General features: G+C 37.2%; 1 protein-coding gene and 1 pseudogene across 8 annotated transcripts in view; both read right to left on the bottom strand.

Moving 5' to 3' along the window:
- Nucleotides 1-3390: 3390 nt before the first annotated feature.
- IQCB1 (IQ motif containing B1) overlaps nucleotides 3391-22552 on the bottom strand; it is a 46098-nt gene continuing 26936 nt past the window's right edge. For 3 of the 8 annotated variants that reach the window (XM_070370042.1, XM_070370039.1, XM_070370045.1), the window contains 5 exons: nucleotides 18673-18815; nucleotides 16912-17060; nucleotides 7285-7416; nucleotides 5703-5859; nucleotides 3391-4865 (listed from right to left, as the gene is read on the bottom strand). In XM_070370042.1, the coding sequence (XP_070226143.1) occupies nucleotides 4636-4865; nucleotides 5703-5859; nucleotides 7285-7416; nucleotides 16912-17060; nucleotides 18673-18815 (811 nt within the window). In that variant the 3' untranslated portion in view covers nucleotides 3391-4635. Of the gene's footprint in view, nucleotides 4866-5702; nucleotides 5860-7280; nucleotides 7417-16911; nucleotides 17061-18672; nucleotides 18816-22552 lie in introns of all 8 variants that reach the window. The other 5 variants (XM_070370021.1, XM_070370026.1, XM_070370032.1 and 2 more) reach the window with 4 other exon arrangements.
- LOC138987846 (pirin pseudogene) lies at nucleotides 11374-14763 on the bottom strand (annotated as a pseudogene).

Below are 22552 nucleotides of genomic sequence, written 5' to 3' on the forward strand. Positions count from 1 at the left end.
AAAAGAAAGTCTGCCACTCACTGTTTCCATTTTCCCCCCATCTATTTGCCATGAAGTGATGGGACTGGATGCCATGATCTTAGGTTTTTGAATGTTGAGTTTTAAGCTAACTTTTTCACTCTGTTCTTTTACCTTCATCAAGAGGCTCTTTAGTTCCTCTTTGCTTTCTGCCATTTGGGTGGTATCATCTGCATATCTGAGGCTATTGATATTTCTCCCCTCAATCTTGATTCCAGCTTCTGATTCATCTAGCTCGGCATTTCTCATGATGTATTCTGCATAGAAGTTAAATAAGTAGGGTGACATTATATAGCCTTGACATACTTCTTTCCCAATTTTGAACCCAGTCTATTGTTCCATGTCTGGTTTAAATTGTTGCTTCTGAACCTGCATACAGATTCCTCAGGAGGCAGTTAAGGTGGTCTGATAGTCCCGTCTCTAAGAATTTTCCACAGTTTGTTGTAATCCACACACACAGTCAAAGGCTTTAGAGTAGGTCAAGGAAGATTTTTTTTTTTTTTCTCTTGCTTTTCTATGATCCAACCAGTCCATCCTAAAGGAAATCAGTCCTCAATATTCATTGGAAGAACTGATGCTGAAGCTGAGACTCCAATACTTTGGCCACCTGATGCAAAGAACTGACTCATCGGAAAAGACCCTGATGCTGGGAAAGATTGAAGGCGGGAGGAGAAGGGGACAACAGAGGATGAAATGGTTGGATGGCATCACCGACTTGATGGACATGTGTTTGAGTAAGCTCTGGGATTTGGTGATGGACAGGCAAGCCTGGCATGCTGCAGTCCATAGGGTCACAAGGAGTCGGACATGACTGAACAACTGAAATGAACTCAACTGAACTGAACAGATGTTGGCAATTTGATCTCTGGTTCCTCTGCCTTTTCTAAATCCAGCTGGTACATCTGGAAGTTCTTGGTTCACATACTGTTGAAGACTACGTTGAAGGATTTTGAGCATTACCTTGCTAGTTTGTGAAATTAGCACAACTGTATGGTAGTCTGAACACTCTTTGGCACTGCCCTTCTTTGTGATTGGAATGAAAACAGACCTTTTCTAGCCCTGTGGCCATTGCTGAGTTTTCCAATTTGGCTGGCATACTGAGTGCAACACTTTAACATCATCTTTTAGGATTTGAAATAGCTCAGCTGGAATTCCATCACCTCCACTAGTTTTGTTTGTAGTAATGCTTTCTAAGGCCCACTTGACTTCACATTCCAGGATATCTGACTCTAGGCAAGTGACCACACAACCATGGTTTTCCGGGTGTTTAAGACCTTTTTTTTTTTTTAAAGACCATTTTTGTACAGTTCTTCTGTGTATTCTTGCCACCTCTTTCACTCTCTTCTGCTTCTATTAGGTCCTTAGCATTTCTGTCCTTTATTGTGCCCATCTTTGCATGAAATGTTCCCTTGGTAGCTCTTAATTTTCTTTAAGAGATCTCTAGTCTTTCCCATTCTATTGTTTTCCTCTATTTCTTTGCACTGTTCACTTAATTTCTTCTCTCTCCTTGCTATTCTTTGGAACTCTTTATTCAGTTGGGTATATCTTTCCCTTTTTCCTTTGCCTTTCACTTTTCTTCTTTTCTCAGCTATTTTAAGGCCTCCTCAGACAACCATTTTGCCTTCTTGCATTTTCTTGGGGATGGTTTTGGCCACCACTTCCTGTACAATGTTACGAACCTCTGTCCATAGTTCTTCAGGCATTCTATCAGATCTAATCCCTTGAATTTATTTGTTAAGTCCACTGTATAATAATAAGGGATTTGATTTAGGTCATACCTGAATGCCCTAGTGGTTTTCCTTACTTTCTTCAATTTAAGTCCGAATTTCACAATAAGGAGCCAATAAAGTTAAATTGTGACAAATGTTGATGATCAAATAATTGACAGTATCACTTTTTAAAATGTCTTATTTTCCATTTATCTGAGTAATACTGAACTAGTTTTGTTATAGTAAACATAGCAGCGTTTTAAGTCAGAAAGTGAGACAGCCTTAAGTCAGAAATTAAAAGAAAAAAATGAATTATACTGCAGTGTTGCAGGGAGGCTAAGTTAAACTTCAGGAGTTTAGTCAGGTCTGGCTTTTCATTTCCAATGTACTATAGGCTTCAAGTGCCTGTATTTTTTAGCTGCTGTTACCTTATGCTTATAGTAGGGTCTGAAAAGCTAAGTTTTTTCTATGTTCCTGCTTTACTTCCATCTTCAAGCATCCCTGTTTGCCTTTGCCACAGGGTGGGGTGGGGGAGTGCGGGGAAGGGGTGTCTCTACATGCTTCCCTACCCCAGTGGTTAATACTGCTGCTTATTGCTTGGTGCTAGGCTAGTTGTTGAGACTTGGGTGGTCTTCCTAAATTTTAGGCCAAGTTTCTTCTTCCTGGGGTTGGAGATAGGGCTTTCTTATGCCATGGTAGTCAAACTGCTTCATATCTGTGGTTGATTTTTAGCAGGAGTTTGCTCCTTTTCATTAGCTTACCAGACATCTGCTTTGTGTGGATGTAGGATTTCTGGGCCCAATGTCATTTTCTGCCTCCCTCCCAGAAGATAGGGTTTTTATTTCCATACTTCCCTTAGTAACACTGGACTCACCTGTATCATGGTAGACTATTTCCTATCACCCCGTCCCCAGCACAGATAGCTAGGTTTTCTGTTTCTTCCTTAGATGCAATGGAATTTTGTCTGAGCCTTAGATGTAAGAGGGCTTGCTGCCCCTGCTTTAGCAGCCTAAGACCTTTAAGAAAAGGGTCTGGGAAAGCAGGTGAGGCTTTGGGCATGTCACCCAGTAGCAGTCTGTCATCTCCTGTTTGCCTATGACACAAAGGTATCTCTTCAGGTCTCCTGCCCTGCTCCCAAACTTTCTTGTATTTGGTAGAGCTCTAACTTCTAAAGTTCCTAGATATTCTGACATGCAACTCATACTTCACCTTTAAGAATCTGTTAAAATTTTAGTTTTGTCCAGCCACTTTTGTCTCTTGTGCTCTCAAAGATAAAATGGTTTATTTCATAGATACTGAGTCCCATTGATTTATCTTGAGGCCTCAACTATCTGATAGGCTCAAGAAAAATGATTTTCATAGATTACTTTGCAATTTTTTGTTGTTAAGATGGAAGAAATGTTCTCATGGAACTTTTTATATTCTAAGTGAAATCAGAACTCTCATCTGCTTATTGTTACAAATGAATTTTACTCATTTTCTAAATTATGAATAAAAGTTACATTAGATTTTTGACTAGAATTTTACTAAACTTCAGAGGGATTTACATTATAGTACTGGTATTTCTACTCATTTATAGAAAAAGCACACTCCAGGTTCCTTATGATATGGAGTCAATGATTTAATTGATTTTAACGTAAATTCTGTATTATCAAAACACAAATAGAGGTGGCTTTTGGTATTAAAACACAGAGATAATAGCAAAATTTAAAATTATTAGGCTAGAACCTAATAATCATGTAGACATTAAGAATCATAGCAGAAATTAAACACTATTTTAGTTTTGAGACTCCTAGGAGACAAGACCAAAGTGGAAATAGTAAGTTATATTGTTCTCTTAGTTTAATAGAAAGAATGCAGTTTTATTAGCAGAAATTTTTCTGGCATTGAATCCCAAGTGGACTTTTTAAATGTAGTTACTTTTAGAAATTACATTTAAATGTAGTTACTTTTAGAAATGGCTTCCCTGGTGGCTCAGAGGATAAAGCGTCTGCCTGCAATGCAGGAGACCCGGGTTGGATCCCTGGGTTGGGAAGATCCCCTGGAGAAGGAAATGGCAACCCACTCCAGTATTCTTGCCTAGAGAATCCCATGGACAGAGGAGCCTGGCGTGCTACAGTCCATGGGGTCACAAAGAGTCAGACACGACTGAGAGACTTCACATACACTTTTAGAAATAAGAAGAAAGAAGCTGAATTCAAACACTGGTAGAAAATAGTTAATTGTTTTTCTATTGACCATTTCTTTCTCTCAGCTTAATAAATTCCAAGAGTACGTTTCCTGTGAGTGCATGCACATTTGCTAAGTCATGTCTGCTTCTTTGAGATCCCATGGACTACAGCCCTCTAAGCTCCTCTGTTAATGGGATTTTCCAGGCAAGAAAAGTGGAGTGGGTTGCCATTTCCTCCTCTAGGGGATCTTCCTGACCCAGGGATTGAACCTGTGCCTCCAGTGTCTCCTATATTGCAGGCAGATTCTTTACCACTGCACTATCTGGGAAGCCTATTTAATAGAAAAATCAATAAATGTGAAAAGTTGAAGTAAACCTGACAAGTTTTTCAGAACAATTGTTGAAAATATTTATTGAGAAAACACCTTTAGTTGGAAAAAACAGAAACAAAAAAAGAAATATCACATTTCAAATATATATTAATAACAGAATACAATGCTGAGTTTAGTTTCATAATAAAAGCCATACCAATTTGTATGTGTGACCAAGGATGGAGGTGTGGAAAAAGAATTGAAATTGAGGTAGAAAATAACTCTTTGCCTATTTCCTTCAAGTCCTGTTTGAGAAGAACCTCTGGAAAGCCATGAGTTGAGGATAACACTAGTCTACTAGCATGTAAGAGGTAGAACCAATATAATCTCTTTAAATATAGATATATCATTCCTCCAGGTAACTCTTTTAAGGTGGTTTTGTTCCACCAATGAATAAAGTTCCTAATTCTACACTAAGTTCATCCTTTGGGATGTCAATATCATCTCCTGCTTCTTCCCCAAGCTTCTTCCACCAGGGTGCTTGTATATGTTTCAGGGTGGTAAGATGGGCCTGCTTGGCTTTGGCTGCCACGGGCCTGGATCTACTCAGGAAGAGTTCAGGATCTTTTCCTTCTGCCTCCTTCAGACTTGGTGCTTCTGTAGTAACAAAAAATGTTAACAGGTGAGTGGAAGAGTTCTGCACCAAACAAAGGGAAACTCAGAAACTGCAGAGCTGGAACTCTACAACAGCAGCAGAAACTAGATTCTAACTCTGAGTCTATTCTTGCCAGCTGTAGTTGGCATGTGACTATTCACAAGATGTAGCCCATCCTTCTGTGTTTATAGGGAAAGAATAAAGAGGTAGATTTTTTTAGATGGTTTATTTAAGAGTAGGAACTTAAAAACAAATAGCAGAATTCTTACAGATGAGAGGCTCAGTTCTGGACACCCATCCATTCAAAAATACAGAATTTACAAGTAAATGGCACTGAACAGAGGATCCTGACCCTTTCTGCTCCACAAGTAATAAAAGTGTTTCAGAACTTGTCTGAAACACTGGCTTCATGGATGGGATCTCTCATTTAATGCACCAGCAGTTGTGAGAAGCAGGTGAATTAATTTTTGTGAAAACAATTCATTAAAAATATAAAATGGCACCATAAAATACTGTCATTATCTACTTTTAAAGTAGGCTTAAGAAGCTTTTCTTACTCTATAACAGAGTCTGGCTAGTAGGGCTCAGCATCTTTGAAATTAATAACTTTGTCTGAGTTGGTACATATGAATGATATAAAGGCTGAGGGGAAGCAGTCAGGAAGGTTACGGGATATGCATCAGTTGAAAACATTGTGTGCTGATATGATCCAGAAGTAGAAATATAGGAAATGGGCTAATAGACCACTAAATGCTACTTTCCTTCTGAAGATTATGGCTGTCACCAAAATCTTGCATAGGGTGTTCCTTTTAGGAAACAAAAATGGAATGAGCACATACTCATCAACTGTTCAATGTTGGTGCTGATCTGAGCCATCAGTGCCTCCCTGTGCTGTTGAGATCTCTCTTCTAGAGCCCTGCCCATGAAGTAGCGTTGCAGTCGTTCTTGTGCTTGGGAATGGAGCTCCCTGCTGGTCACATCTGATATCTGAGAGCCCTGGGAACAAAGGACAGAAGAAAATTGTCACACAAAGGACACATGTATCAAAGTATGTTTCACTTTCAGTAGTTGCTGCATGTGGGTTCAGTTAAAAGCAGATTTCATTGAACATGCAAGTGGGCAAGATTCTTTTTTATATACTCCTACACCTCACTTCTTCACATAGTGTAATATTCTGGGAGAAGAGGTAAGATTGAGGAATCACAGTAACAATTACAAATAATTTGGTAAAGACACTGGCCTGGAGGAGTAACAGGACCAATCCCTTTGTTCTGAACCCCACCTGAGAAACTGCCTTACTTCTTATCTTATTCCTTCTCTCAAACTTACCTAAGCCATAATATAGCTTCTAATTTCACAGAACAAGGGACAGAATCATTCAAAGGATCATATTCTTCTGGCTAGTTAGCTACTTTAAAGGGAACTGACCTAATTATTAATATTTAGAACACGGATGACATAGCCTCAACACTGAAACTGATAAAGTTTCTAACACTACAGTTTTCTCAGGTATTCCAGTTCCTGGATCATGGATGCTGCCTTGTTCTAACCAACATCTTACTTGTCAGGCACAGAGTAACAGCTGTACTAGAGCATGGCTAAAGCAGTAGTTCTTTTTTAAATAGAAGAATGCATCAGAATCATGCACAGTGCATTAATAAAAAATAGAGATTAAAGCCCTAAACAATAAGGGCTAAAATTACAAAACTCTTAGAAGACAAGATAGAGGAAAAGCTTTATGATATTAGATTTGGCAATGATTTCTTTAATATGACACTGTGAAGGTATAGACAACAACAAAAATTAGACAAATTGTACTTCATCAAAATGAAAAAGTTTTGTGCATCAAAGGACACTATCAATAGAGTAAAAAGGCAGCCCACAGAATGGAAGAAAATATCTGCAAATCATATATCTGATAAGGAATTAATATCCAGAATATACAGAGAATTCCTAAAACTCAACACTAAAAAAAAAAAAAAAACCTGATTAAAAATGGGTAAAGGACTTCAATGGAAATTTCTCTAAAAAAGGATATACAAATAAGCAATAAACACAAAAGAGATGTTAAAAATCACTAATTATTAGAGAATGTAAATAAACCCAAATCACAATACCACTTCACGTTCATTAGGATGTGAAAATAATTAATGTTGATAAGGATGTACCAACAGTCTTGCTGATGCAGTATGGAAAACCACTAAGTTGAAGTGAAGTGTCCTTTACTATTGACTTTACCTTTATGGTCCACGCAATTATAAGACTCCAAAGCCATAGTAAAGTCAAGGTAATGCCATGGTAAGGCTACAATAAAGCCATTACATTACCTTATGCCAATAATAAATGTACACATACAACTGAGACGCTTATTTGTTGGTGAGTATCACACACTGCAAAAATGTAACACAAAAGCCTACACACTGGATGTCTTCTGATATAGTCATCCACTTGTTGTTTCAGTTCAATTCTGCGTGCATCAGTGACTTCTCTGAGTCCAGGCCAAGGAGCCAATAGCTTCTTTTTCTTACGGCATTTTGCTAGGAATTTAAGAGTCTGGGGGGGCGGAAAAAAAAAACAAAAACTTGTGATTTTTCTTCCCTGACTGATAGAACTATTTTCTTTCTACAACAATATATAGTAGGGACAACACTGTAATAGTTGTTAACTCATAGTGTGTATAGAGGGAGAGATGACAGATGTGACAGAGGACAATAACTTTTTAATCTTTTGTAGTGTTTTAATATTTTATAAGGATATATTCATGTATTATTTTTACAGAAGGCAATAAACAGAAATAAACGGGGAACCAGCTCTGAGTTCTAGTCTAAGTTCTAGTCCCTTATAAACCTGTTTGATTTTGGGCAAGTCACTCAATCTCCATAAGACAGGTTCTATGTCTACAGAAAACAAGGACCCCCAATTCTACTTAGCCAAAAGATAGTAAAGATCAAGGAGACACTGTATTAGAAAAAGTTTGGTAAACAAATGTGCTTCCTTTTGTTCTTCAGAATGAACTCCAGATAAGAAATCTTGTAACAGGCAAGATTTGGAGACAAATTATTTTGTCCAATTTTTTTCACTCTTCTCCTTTGTTCTATGTTCACATTATTAAAGGCAAAAGTTGGAAAATTATGGCCCACAGATCAAATCCAGCTGCTATCTGTTTTTGAGTAGGTGGAGAAGAATGATTTTTTTACATTTTGAAAGTGAAGTGCAAGTGTTAGTTGCTCAGTTGTGTCCGATTCTTTGCGATCCCATAGACTGTAGCCTGCCAGGCTCCTCTGTCCATGGAATTCTCCAGGCAAGAATACTGGAATGGGTACCTATTCCCTTCTCCAGGGGATCTTTCTGACCCAGGGATCGAACCAAGGTCACCTGCACTGCAGGCAGATTCTTTACTGTTTGAGTCACCAGAGAAGCCCTTTTACATTTTATATGATTATGAAGTTCAAAAGGAAAAGAATTATTTTATGACATGTGAAAATTAAGGGAAATTCAAAATTCAGTGTCTACAAATGTTTACTGAAACACAATCATGCTCATTTGTTTCCATCCTGTCAATTTCTTTTGTGCTTCAACTATAGAGTTGAAGAGCTGCAAGAAAACTGCATGACCTGCAACCTAATATATTTTACAATTTGATGTTTTCCAAAAATTTGTTGATGTAACTCTATTGTTTAAAGTATCAGTTTTAGAAGAACTGTTAAAAATTTACAGCTCTCTGCCCAGTTATCCTGTCCTCTCTGCTCAAAGACATCAACTTTAGTTTTTGTTTTTTTTTAAACTTTACAATATTGTATTGGTTCTGCCATGTATCGAAATGAATCCGCCACAGGCATACATGTGTTCCCCATCCTGAACCCTCCTCCCTCCTCCCTCCCCATACCATCCCTCTGGGTCGTCCCAGTGCCCCAGCCCCAAGCATCCAGTATTGTGCATCGAATCTGGACTGGCGACTCGTTTCATATATATTATACATATTTCAATGGCATTCTCCCAAATCATCCCACCCTCTCCCTCTCCCACAGAGTCCAAAAGACTGTTCTATACATCAGTGTCTCTTTTGCTGTCTCATATACAGGGTTATCGTTACCATCTTTCTAAATTCCACATATATGCGTTAGTATACTGTATTGGTGTTTTTCTTTCTGGCTTACTTCACTCTGTATAATCGGCTCCAGTTTCATCCACCTCATTAGAACTGATTCAAATGTATTCTTTTTAATGGCTGAGTAATACTCCATTGTGTATATGTACCACAGCTTTCTTATCCATTCGTCTGCTGATGGACATCTAGGTTGCTTCCATGTCCTGGCTATTATAAACAGTGCTGCGATGAACATTGGGGTACACGTATCTCTTTCAATTCTGGTTCCTCGGTGTGTATGCCCAGCAGTGGGATTGCTGGGTCATAAGGCAGTTCTATTTCCAGTTTTTTAAGGAATCTCCACACTGTTCTCCATAGTGGCTGTACTAGTTTGCATTCCCACCAACAGTGTAAGAGGGTTCCCTTTTCTCCACATCCTCTCCAGCATTTATTACTTGTAGACTTTTGGATTGCAGCCATTCTGACTGGCGTGAAATGGTACCTCATAGTGGTTTTGATTTGCATTTCTCTGATAATGAGTGATGTTGAGCATCTTTTCATGTGTTTGTTAGCCATCTGTATGTCTTTGGAGAAATGTCTATTTAGTTCTTTGGCCCATTTTTTGATTGGGTCATTTATTTTTCTGGAATTGAGCTGTAGGAGTTGCTTGTATATATTTATTTTATTTTATTTTATTTATTTATTTATTTTTTTACTTTTAATAATTTTTCTTAAAATTTATCCTGAACCCTCCTCCCTCCTCCCTCCCCACACCATCCCTCTGGGTCGTCCCAGTGCACCAGCCCCAAGCATCCAGCATCGTGCATTGAACCTGGACTGGCATCTCGTTTCATACATGACATTTCACATGTTTCAATGCTTGTATATTTCTGAGATTAGTTGTTTGTCAGTTGCTTCATTGGCTATTATTTTCTCTCATTCTGAAGGCTGTCTTTTCACCTTGCTTATAGTTTCCTTTGTTGTGCAGAAGCTTTTAAGTTTAATTAGGTCCCATTTGTTTATTTTTGCTTTTATTTCCAATATTCTGGGAGGTGGGTCATAGAGGATCCTGCTGTGATGTATGTCAGAGAGTGTTTTGCCTATGTTCTCCTCTAGGAGTTTTATAGTTTCTGGTCTTACATTTAGATCTTTAATCCATTTTGAGTTTATTTTTGTGTACGGTGTTAGAAAGTGTTCTAGTTTCATTCTTTTACAAGTGGTTGACCAGTTTTCCCAGCACCACTTGTTAAAGAGATTGTCTTTTCTCCATTGTATATTCTTGCCTCTTTGTCAAAGATAAGGTGTCCATATGTGTGTTGACTTATCTCTGGGCTTTCTATTTTGTTCCATTGATCTATATTTCTGTCTTTGTGCCAGTACCATACTGTCTTGATGACTGCGGCTTTGTAGTAGAGCCTGAAGTCAGGCAGGGTGATTCCTCCAGTTCCATTCTTCTTTCTCAAGATAGCTTTGGCTATTCAAGGTTTTTTCTATTTCCATACAAATTGTGAAATTATTTGTTCTAGCTCTGTGAAGAATACCGTTGGTAGCTTGATAGGGATTGCATTGAATCTATAAATTGTTTTGGGTAGTATACTCATTTTCACTATACTGATTCTTCCAATCCATGAACATGGTATATTTCTCCATCTGTTAGTGTCCTCTTTGATTTCTTTCACCAGTGTTTTATAGTTTTTCATATATAGGTCTTTAGTGTCTGTAGGTAGATATATTCCTAAGTATTTTATTCTTTTTGTTGCAATGGTGAATGGAATTGTTTCCTTAATTTCTCTTTCTGTTTTCTCATTATTAGTGTATAGGAACACAAGGGATTTCTGTGTGTTGATTTTATATCCTGCAACTTTACTATAATCATTGGTTAGTTCTAATAATTTTCTGGTGGAGCCTTTAGGGTTTTCTATGTAGAGGATCATGTCATCTGCAAACAGTGAGAGTTTTACTTCTTTTCCAATTTGGATTCCTTTTATTTCTTTTTCTGCTCTGACTGCTGTGGCCAAAACTATGTTTCAACTTTAGTTCTTTCAGGTTTTTCTTCTGATATTTATTTCTATCTATATTTTTGTGATTTTTTTCAGTAATCGGTATTATCTATTGACTTTCTTATATGAAAGGTAAGGACTTAGCTCTCTTTCACACATACTTTCTATATCTCTAAATATTCAATATTATTAAATCATAATTTTAGTTATGTTAATGTTCAGTGTTTACATTATGCCTGCTGCTAAGTCGCTTCAGTCGTGTCCGACTCTGTGCGACCCCATAGACGGGCAGCCCACCAGGCTCCCCCGTCCCTGGGATTCTCCAGGCAAGAACACTGGAGTGGGTTGCCATTTCCTTCTCCAATGCATGAAAGTGAGAAGTGAAAGTGAAGTCGCTCAGTCGTGTCCAACTCTTCGTAACCCCATGGACTGCAGCCTACCAGCCTCCTCCATCCATGGGATTTTTCAGGCAAGAGTACTGGAGTGGGGTGCCATTGCCTTCTCTGACATTATGCCTACATAAAGGCTATTTATTTTATGATCATATAGTATGTGATTACTTTTTTCTTCCTTGCATATTTTAATACATTAGAAAAATAAGGAATGAATAATTCTGTTATTGATTATTTTTATATGTATTTATCACTGATTATATATAACAACTTCTGCCCTAATTGACCATACAGTAAAACATATCAGGCAATCTACCAAATTAATTTTCTTGGATATATATTCTGGAGCTTTTTGACCTGCTCCAATCTGGATCAATCATTCTCTATGCTTGGTGTATAGCTGTCATCCTGATATCCCATCTTGGTGACTCTTCTCATTTTTCCTTTGTGTTTTCTGGATTCCTTTCTTGAGTTATTCCTTTGTTTCAGAGATTTATGATGCATAAATATATCTTTATAGTCTATCTTTATTTTTAACTGATGGTTTGGTTGGATGCAGAATTCTAATTGGAAGTCATTTTCCCTCAAACATGTGTCAGCCTAACTCTAATACCTTTTAGCTTCCAATTATGTTGTTGAAGAGTACTTTTGTTCCCAGTGTATTTCACAGTAATGTGAAATAAATGTGAGTGTATTTCTGTCATTGTATTGGACAGTTGCTCAGTCCTTTTGAACTGAACCACATGGTATTTGGTTTTGGGAAATCAAACTATTTTATTTTCTCTCCTCCAGTTTTTTTTTTCTTCTCTGTTTCACATGTTTGGATATTTGACCTCTTAGACTGGTTCTCTTTTCTTTTTGCCCTGCTCTCTAGATTTCCCAATCCTTCTTTCCTATCCCTTTTATTATATCTTGTATTATTTTTTCTGGCAAATTTTATTATATTTGTTCCCTGTTATACAGCATCTTGATTTTGTTTCATGTATTATTTTCTTTTAGCTCTCTGAGAAAATAATACATTTAAAATGTTTTCTTATGCCTGCAATAGCTGTTTCCACCGAGTAGTAGTATTCTGTTTGTTTGGCATTAGCTTTCCTCAGATGTCCAGTGATACTTTCAGCTGTTTAGAAATGCTGAGCAGGAGGGTAGGGTTAATCTACTATGTACTTCTTTTTAGGGCTACGGAACTGGGCTGTTTCATTGGAGCACCTCAAAGTGAGTTTAACTATTCTCTTGGACTGTTCAGATTTCCTCAAGAAAATGTTTTCAACAGGATTTAAGCCAGGGTAACAGCACTGAGAGCTGAGAAGTAAAAAGGGGCTGGAGGTTTTCACATCAGTATATAAACTTTCCTTATGTTTTTACTATAGTACTCAAGTCTTCAGCTGTGTTTTCATTCTCCTCTTGAGAGATTTTTCTCCTTTTCTTCTGTTCTTCCCTTTTCTTGATTTTTCTTCCTTGTATTTCCTATCCTTCCTCTGCCTCTTGTTTTTAGTACCAAGTCAGGTTTATGATGCTATGCTGGGAACTCAAAAGTAAAGTTTCCAGAACAGGGGAATTTTTGCCCTTAGATCAGACAAAGTTCACCTTGACATCTCTTTCTCTGTCTCTTCTTCATTCTTTGTTATTTTAGGACTCTCTGAGATTATATCTATCTCCAAATGTTTATTTTTTTCAACTGCCAATGTTTTGTTTCAGTAAGTGCTTTTGCAGTTGGTCTTCAATGGATATGTATACATGGAACTTTTCTTCTATAATCAGGTAGCAAGAATTAGCTACCATTCTGGCTCTAGAGAGGAGATGCAAGCAAACATCACCTTCTTTCTGAGCTTCTTATTTTTTGTAAAAGAACCAATAATTAGGTTTATTTGCTGGTGCCAGGAAATATCTCACATTCATTGCTGTAAAAACCATGTTTATCAGTGTGGAATTCTTTAGAAGCACTGGCAAAGTCAGCTTTGGAAACTGGATGCACTGAATATGAATAGGTGGATCCCACAAATGGAAAATTCTAGAAGGCAGTCAGACCTGCCCTTGTGCTTGTCACTCGTTTCCAATATTTGATTTTCAGGTTTTGGCTCTTTCAAAGTCATTTTCCACATTTCTGAAATCAAGAATGGTCTGAGAAATCTCTACCACTAAAATGGTATGCGTTCTGTAGTTCTTAGTTTCAAACAAACTCAGGCACATGTAAACAGCAAACAGTTATTTTCCCAGCATCTGATTCCCAAGGAGTATAAAACAAGTTTTTAAACTAGGATTGTGAATGATTTATAAAGACCAAATTTCAGATAAACGAATGCAATTATATCTCCCTCACCCATTGCAAGCTGTCATCAGGAATGACAATCTCTTTATTCAAAATATTCTTAGGCTTGGCTCTTTCACAACCATTTTTGAAGTTTTAGTTCTTTTTATCTTCTTTATTTTTTAAAATTGAGGTACAATATTATTGACATACAATATTATATTAATTTCAGGTGTCCAACATAATGTTGATATTTGTGCATATTCAGAAATGGCTGTCACAGTAGGTATAGTTAACATCTGTCGCCATACCAGTTACAGAATTCTTGTGGTAAGAACTTTAAAGATTTACTGTAGTTGTCAATTAAATAGCATTGGCTAATGTCAAGAACTGAACTGACTTGATAAAAAAAAATCTCATCATAGTTTTGATATCTCTGCAGTATATGAGGCTGTGTCCTTTCATGAAGGTCTAAGTTATGTTTGAAAATTAGCAGCACCTCACTGACAATAAATAGAAGATTACAAAAATTTCAAGTCAAGAAAGCATCACATTTTGGATTCTCTAAGGGTAAGTATACTTTTCCATGCTGAACAGCTGGTTCTCTTAATGGCTCCTCAAGAATTAGGATGGAGTGGCTTCTCTCAGGATCTTTATTCTCCACCTGGACACTGTCACCTTCCCGTAACACAGCTGTGTGATGAGGTTCTGTTTTTTGTTGCATATTATCTGTACAGTATACACATTTCCAGATATGGTACAAAGGGAGCTTGTCCATCCTTTAGGAATAGGCTGGGAATGCTTTGCTCCTTTGTCCAATTTGAAGTCCAAATATAAGGTTGGTGTGCAGATGTAAATCTTTGACTTGACTCCCAGGGCTTCTCCAGAAATGACAGCAATGGTCACATTATCCTTACTGGGTTTAGGGATTTCACTGCTTTTCAGTTCCTGGTAGCAAGGCTCTAATATCTTCTGTGAGGTCCTCAAATTAACCCAGAGTGGATGGTCATGGACTGGCTCCTCTGAGCAAGGCGTCTCCTCATACACAATGCCCCAGCCTGAGATCATCCAGTACAGGCCTCCTGAGTTCAACTGACCAACATGTCCATGGCAGTCTTCCTGGGCTATGCTACACCCTCCTTCCAGGAGATAAGATATTGTTTCAAAACCTCAGTGTGGGTGATCAAGAAATCCGCCTGGCCTGCTGCTGCTGCTGCTGCTAAGTCGCTTCAGTCGTGTCCAACTCTGTGCGACCCCATAGACGGCAGCCCACCAGGCTCCCCAGTCCCTGGGGTTCTCCAGGCAAGAACACTGGAGTGGGTTGCCATTGCCTTCTCCACCTGGTCAACTACCTTTAAATTCATCAAACAGTAAAAATGGAGCCAGATTTTAAAACTCAGGTCTGCCAATACTCCTGCAGACCCATGCTTCAACCCCTCTGACTGCTCCTGGCTGAGCACTAACAGGGTAACTTTAGAGGACACAATGTTGAAGGATAAAAAGAGAGCATTTGTAGGCTTAGCAGATCACAGTGCTCGGCAAAAGAAAAGTTGTCTGCCATTTGCACCAAATTGCAGAGGACCAGTTAAGCATCTCTGGCCATCTCTCTCAGAGACTCTCCTGGGAGTCTAAAGCCAGCCAAGGAGGGCAGTGTTCTGCTAACTGACCACCAGCACAGACCCTGCTTGGTCCTATTGATGCCTGGTACTCCCATGCTCTTGGGGGCCCCCTTTGAGTTTCTTAAGAGGTGTAAAAGCAAGAAAAGAAAATCCTGGAGCATTAAAAGGGTAAAGGCAGCTAATTCTTCAAATTTAATTCCAATACTATACTACTACAGAAAACCCTAAGTTGTCTACATGAGTAAGGATGTGTAATTTGAAATTAGTTGGTTTACACAGGGTAAAAGGTAAAAAGAGGTGAAGTTAGTATTTTGCATGTACTGAGTTACATAAGCATAACTCAATATAAGTAAAATATTAACATTTCAACATGTAATCAAAATAAAAAAATTGGGACTTCCCTAGTAGTCCAGTGGTTAAGACTCTGCACTTCTGCTGCACCACTGCAGTGGGCATGGGTTTGATCCTTGGTCAGGGAACTAAGATCCCATATGACAAGCAGCACAGGGGGGGAAAAAAAAAAGGAGGTAGTCATGAGGTGAAGGTATTAGAAAGGATCCAGAGGTTCCTCCTTTCACCATCAGTCTCTAACACTAGTGCTGTGCTATGCTTAGTCACTCAGTTGTGTCCAACTCTTTGTGATCCCATGGACTGTAACCTGCAAGGTTCCTCTGTCCATGGAGATTCTCCAAGCAGGAATACTGGAGTGGGTTGCCATGCCCTCCTCCAGGGCTAACACTGGTATCTATGGGTTAATCCTTAGACGGCCTTGCTTAGCAGAAGGTAAACAGCATGCATGGATGTGATTCAGTGACAGAACAGGACCATCTGTTGCAGACTTGGCCTGAATGAGAAAGATGAAGGCAGCAGACTCTTTCTCTTTCTCCTAGAGTAGAGTATGACTCTGTTTTTTGAATGGTTTGAAAAAGACTTTGTAAAAGCTTAACCAGAGAAATCAACAAAGAGATTGTTTAAAATCTATGACTGTGAAAAACTGAAACTGATCTAAAATTTTACAATAAGGGGTTATAAATCTAAATGCTTTGACTGAAATCCTAATATGAACATTAACCATGTGTAAGTAAATAACTACATATTAGGAAAACTAGATATTAAGTGAAATAGAGTTGTGCTATAAAATATTACTATGCTCCAGATAAACCCCAGGAAAATCACTGAAGAATGCCATTCTATAATTCAAGAATTATAATGATCCTATTATACCTAATATATTATCTATACATTGAAAACATCCAATATGATATGCTGCACTTAAACAGGACTTTACAATTGACAAAATACTTTCCCATATATTAGGTCATCTGATCCACAGAACAACTGAGTGAAAAACACAGGGTAGACATTCATTCATGTATCAAGCATATGGGAGAAGTTGACAATAAATAAGACTTAGTGACTTATCCTTGAGAGACTCATAGTTCAAGTAAAAACAAAAAAAATTAACAAATAACAACACTGAATTTTGGTAAATGATGCACAAGGTTCTATCAAATTAATAAGGACTGAATATCTAAATCATTTTGGCCCTAAGGAGGTTCTGACAGAGGAAGAAACAAAGGCTTAGAAAAAGCTAAGTTAAAAGACTTAACCAAGACTTTACAGCAGGTAAACAGCAAAAGTCAAGTTTGAACCCATGTCTCTGCCTACTAATCCAGTACTCTTTTTACTACATCAGACTTACTGCTCTCTGAAGTATGACAGCCGCTTTATATTCTGTAAGAGATGGCCTCTGTTGGCGAAAATTTTTCCTTTCCCTGTACCCTTTCCAATGTTTCTGGATAATCAATGCTGATTTCTCTTCTATTTCCCGATTATGTTTTTCCACCTGACCTAAAAAGATGACAGACACTATTACAACATACTCACTTCTATGCTTTCTCAAATTCTAGAATCAGGACAATCAAAGTAACAATCTTGTAGTCCTTTAATTATTTTCAATATGATTTTCCCAATTCTATTACTTTACAAGAGCTCCAAAAGCCTTCTCAGTTTATGCATCTTCTTTAGAAAAAAGACTCACATAATTATTTTGAATCCCAGGAATGAGAAAGGACTAAAAATCCAATAGCAAGAATATTTAGAAAAAAAGAATCATAAGTAAATAGAAAGTCATTCAGTACCACCAAAAGGAAAGGGCACATTGTGCATATACGTTACCTACTCTGTATGGTTCTAAATTTCTCTTTAGTCACTCATTTGGTTCTACAGATAATTTTCTTTTTAGTTTCTAGCAATTGGTCAGCATATATCCTAGGGTTCACAGTAGCTAATTTAATTTTTAAATTAAAAATTTTAATTTAAAAAAATTTTAATTTTAAAAATTAAAAGGGATATATTTGAGAGATAGTGCCAAAATTCATAGGACTTAGTAGTGAACTACATGTGGAAGGAGGGGAAAAAATTCCAGGATGTCTCACAGATGGTACATTGAGTAGACTGCTGGTGCAATTACCTGAGAGATTAGAAATACAGGAAGTGGAAATCTGTGGGGACAGATAATGACTAGCTTTGGGGATGCTTGTGGCTATCTAAGTAAAGCTAATCAATAAGCACCTGGCTACAGAGCTGAGCTGTCCAATGTAGTAAGCACTAGTCACAAATGGCTACTTAAAGACAATAAAATAAAATTTAAGGCCCTCAAGTGCACTAGCCACATTTCAAGTCAACAGCTATCTCTATCACTGACACTTTACTGAACAGTGTAGACAAAGAACATTTCATTTTGTAGAAAGTTCTGTTGGGTAGGGCTGATCTAGATCTTAGGAAAAAGGGTGAGGATGCAGACAAGACTTAAGAATGCTAAGCACTCATTTGGTAATTGAAACTACAGTTATGGATGGGATACCCCAGGAAGAGCAATATGAGAATAATGGGGTAAAGAAGGAACCCTGGGAAAGATCTGTATTTAAGGCAAAGGAAGACAAGTAAGAGGCTATTGAGGGATACTAGGAATAAGTAGTAGGAAGGGGAAGGAGAATAAAAAAGGAATCTTGAAATGACTCAGATTTCCCAGGCTACACTTTAATATTAATTTCAGCTTTGTGTGTCAAAGATGGCAAGAAGGTGTCACCAGGTTTATACTGAGGCATGAGTTAAGTTCTGAGAGCAGAATGTAGCAATATTCTAACACCTTACTTAAGTTCAAGGGGTTCTTTCTTTATGTCAAAGACATCTATCTTTAAGCATAAAATTTTGTTTCACTGATTTATCTGAAAATTAAGAAAAATTAGTGGAGAGATTGCTCATCATCAACTAGTAAGTCTAATCAGAAAAAAATAAGACTTTTTTTTTGACTGAAGAGATTTATTAAGATTTACCTGAAAAAGCTGAAACAGGGGTAAAGGTCCACATTTAAAAATTAACTCATCAGGTAGCTAGGAAATTTGGTTTATCAAAAGCTACCCTATCAATCTTATGCTTATAAACTGATAATGCCACACACCTGGATGAACTATTTCAAGCATATTCAGCCGTATTTCTCGGGAAAGTCTCATGGCTCTCTGCCTTTGAATTTGCAGCTGTAATCTGTGGTCCTCTTCTTCCTTCTGTCTACTTAGCTTCATTAACATCTTTGTTCGTTTAGATCTATGACAGAAACATTAAGTACACATAATTTTCATAATCATATATCTACTCAAGAAGTATATGAAAAAAGGCTTAACCTTGATAGTAATCATATAAGTACAGAGAGCAAAAAAATTTTTAAAGTGTAGTTAGAATATGATGAAATAAGTTTTCATGTGCTGCGTGTACAACATTTCTGAAGAAATATTTGGATATATGCATCAAATTTTTTTCTGGAGAAATATTTAAAATATGTATCAAACACCTTAAAAATCATAACCAATTAATTCCATTTCTAATACTCCTTAAGGAAAAATCTGATACATATGTCAATATTTATGTTCAAGGATTTTCTCCACAGCATTACAATAGTAACAAGTTGAAAACAAACCGTATGTCCTACAATGTTGTTGCTGTTTAGTCGTTAAGTCATAGCCCACCAGGCTCCTCTGTCCATAGGACTTCCCAAACAAGAACACCGAAGTGGGTTGCCATTTCTTACTCCAGGGGATCTTCCTGACCCAGGGATTGAACCTGCATCTCCTGCACTGGCAGGTGGATTCTTTACCATTGAGACACGAGGGAAGCACATATCCTACAACAGTGAGTTATATAAATAAATTCTGGTTCATTCACTGGATGGAATTCTATAAACTATGAAAAAATAAAAATTTCAAAGAAGCATTTAAAGGATTTTGTTCATTTAACTCAATCAACATTTATCTGAGTGACTGCTGCCTATAATCACTGTCCCTAAGGCAAACAAAGAGACACAGTTATGCCTTTGAGATCAATTTCAAGGGGAAGTTGAAAGGTAGTGGAATATGCCACTTTGGCATAAAGACTGTTTTGAGCTGGGGGCAAAAGAGAATGACGAAGCACAGAAAGAAGTCTTCCCAGAGTGTCTTTTAACTGACTAAAAGCAGAAACATCTGAGAAATGAGGACTGTCACAAACTTTTCCTCCCAAGGTTTGGCCATGAAGATGGAAAGTTATGCTAAGACGAACCTGCACAAATAACACATATCTTTCATTAGTTAGTTCCCCAACATATTTACTTTCCCCAATATACTTACCTTCCCACAGTTCACTGTCCTTAGAAGCCTAAAAACCTTTTCTTTTCACCTGTCACTTCTCTATAAATTATTCTTTATATATATATACATACATACAATATATATATTATATATATAAAATTAAGCCCAAGTTCTTTTCTTTTTTTAGGTAAGAAGTGGATTTATTTAGAGAGATACACATTACGTAGACAGAACGCGGTCTGTCTCAAAAGGCTAGAACAACCCTGGGAGAAACACATTCCACTGACAGAGTGTGGGCCATCTCAGAAAGCAAGAACTATATAAACCCCAGTTCTAACCACCCCTTAAGTTATGCATCATGTCAGGTTTCTTCCATGTGATGTGTGCTTCACATGTTAAGAAATTGTTTTTCTTTTGTTAATCTGTTTTTGTTTCTGTCAGTATAGTCTTCATGACTCCAACCAATGAACCTAAATAGATAGAGGGAAAAAAACTGTTTTCTTCCCCTACAAGTAAAACAAATAAGATAACTTAAATACCAGCACCATGTTAGAGGTAGGCAAATTGTGAGCTTTCCTGAGAGTAACTGAGACGGCTGTTAGCTGCTTCAGAAAACCTTGCTGAGGAAAAGGGCAGAAAATGAAATTTTAACAGAAAATGAAGTTTCTGACCATGAAAAATGATAAAATAAAAAAGAAAGCCCCAAGAAAGTGCTTTAAAAAGAGTGTGACTATACCAGAATATCTCTTGTTTAATCCAAAGCTCTGATGAATCTAGGTCCATGATAATGAGTGGTGGGCAGTCCCTCCCCCAAAAAAACATGGGGGAGGGAAATTACTCTGAGATAATGACCTGACCACAAAGAGACAGAAATAACCTTTGCAGAAAGCCCAGCTACAAAGGAAGCAAAAGAAATTTGCATAAACTGTTGCAACTAATAGAAGAGGAAAGGTGCTCAAGCCTGGAGCAAACTGGAGTTTAAAAAATTAAAAACATTATAATGTGAGATTTAAGCAATTTTGGCCTCATGGAAAATGCCTTTTAAGAGATATATTTATAACCACTCTGGTCTTGCTACATAAAGAAATGGAATTTCTATTTTAAACAGTGGACTATTAATTAGATTCCATAGATACATTTCTAAGTGGACAAAATCTGTAATTCTAGGATACTTTTAAATAGATTTTTTAATATTGCAAAGGAAAATAGACTGGCAAATTTGGCAACTACTAAACATTAAAGGTCTGAATCCATGGCACAGGGGCACCTTTAACTGTTTAAGAGGATGTACAGCGGAAAATGATAGTAGGTAGAATTCACGAGTGGTAACTATTCTACCTGAGTTCACTACAAAGGTAAAGCTATACCAAGAACATCTCAGATTCTTGTAAACAATATATTGTGACTCTCAAAATATCCATCATTTCCCAAATTTATTTCACCAAAGAAATAATTAATACTTTTAAAGAAACAGCAGGTAAGATATACAATAAACCTTGAGCAATGCCTGAATGGATTATACTTGCCTCTCATGTGTACTATTTATTTAATAGATCTGTCTGCCTAATTAGATATGTAAATCTTCAAGGGCAAAAAATGTGCATTTTCCTCCCTACCACATTCTCAGTGCCCAGTAACATGCTAAAAAAATTTTCTATTATTTTAATCTTGTGAGTTACACAATTATCCCACCTTATAGATGGGAAATGTGAGGCTAAGGGAGGTAGGGAAACTTGTCCAAGATCATTCAGCCCATAAGTTGCTGAGGAGGGATACAAACTCAAGTCTGTTTAATTCTCCCAATACCTAGGATAGGCTCTGGAATATATTAGGCACTTGAAACATGTTTAAAAAATTACATGTTTAAAAATTCCATTGGTAGCTTTTTTGCTACCAATGAAATTCATGCCCAATGATATCAGTTAACTTTTTAAGTCTTCTCTGAAGGAACTTTTACCAATGAAAAGAATGTCCATTAGGGGACACAGCCAGAGTGGCTTCAATACCTACCACTAATCCACACAGGTTCTTAGAGGCAACTGAAAGAAAACACAGATACAAACAACTTAGCTCCTAACGTCATTAATGATAAAGCAGGGCCATCTCACAGGTGTTTCTTCATGCAGCCTATTTTAGTTCACTATTTTAAAACATGTTTGTAACTGAGAAACACAGCTGCAGTTATTAAAATAGTTTCAGTTTTCTTAAAAAAAAAAAAACACTGACTTCTGGAATATGCAAGTGACACTTCAGTGAACCAAATTTAGCTTTAAGTTAGGTTACATGAAAACATCTCTGAGATGGCTCCAATTTATCAACAATGACCTAGGAGCTAACTCATATGTGTGTGGCATGTGTGTATGTTCTTTTTATTGCCTCTAAGAATCTAGATGTAGTCATGTAAAAACTGGGCCATGACTTCATTATTTCATTTTTAGTCTACTTGAAATAGAGATAAATGTCAAACTATGTCATACGTCAATGGCCAAATCTATCCATGACATATTTACTGAGCAAAATCAGGTTAATATACTTAAGCTTTTTAATATTCATACACATTTTTACCATAATTACATTTGAACAATTATGGCAACTTTTGGTTTTAAGGGTTTAATGAGATATTGACCATTATTGGCTCCCTCTGTAGACCTGGCTCACAAAAGTCTTAAGTGAATAGGATTAGGTATTTGTTACATTAGATTCCTGTTTCATGTTATGTCC

Source organism: Bos mutus, chromosome 1, assembly GCF_027580195.1.
Source record: "Bos mutus isolate GX-2022 chromosome 1, NWIPB_WYAK_1.1, whole genome shotgun sequence".
Classification (NCBI taxonomy): domain Eukaryota; kingdom Metazoa; phylum Chordata; class Mammalia; order Artiodactyla; family Bovidae; genus Bos; species Bos mutus.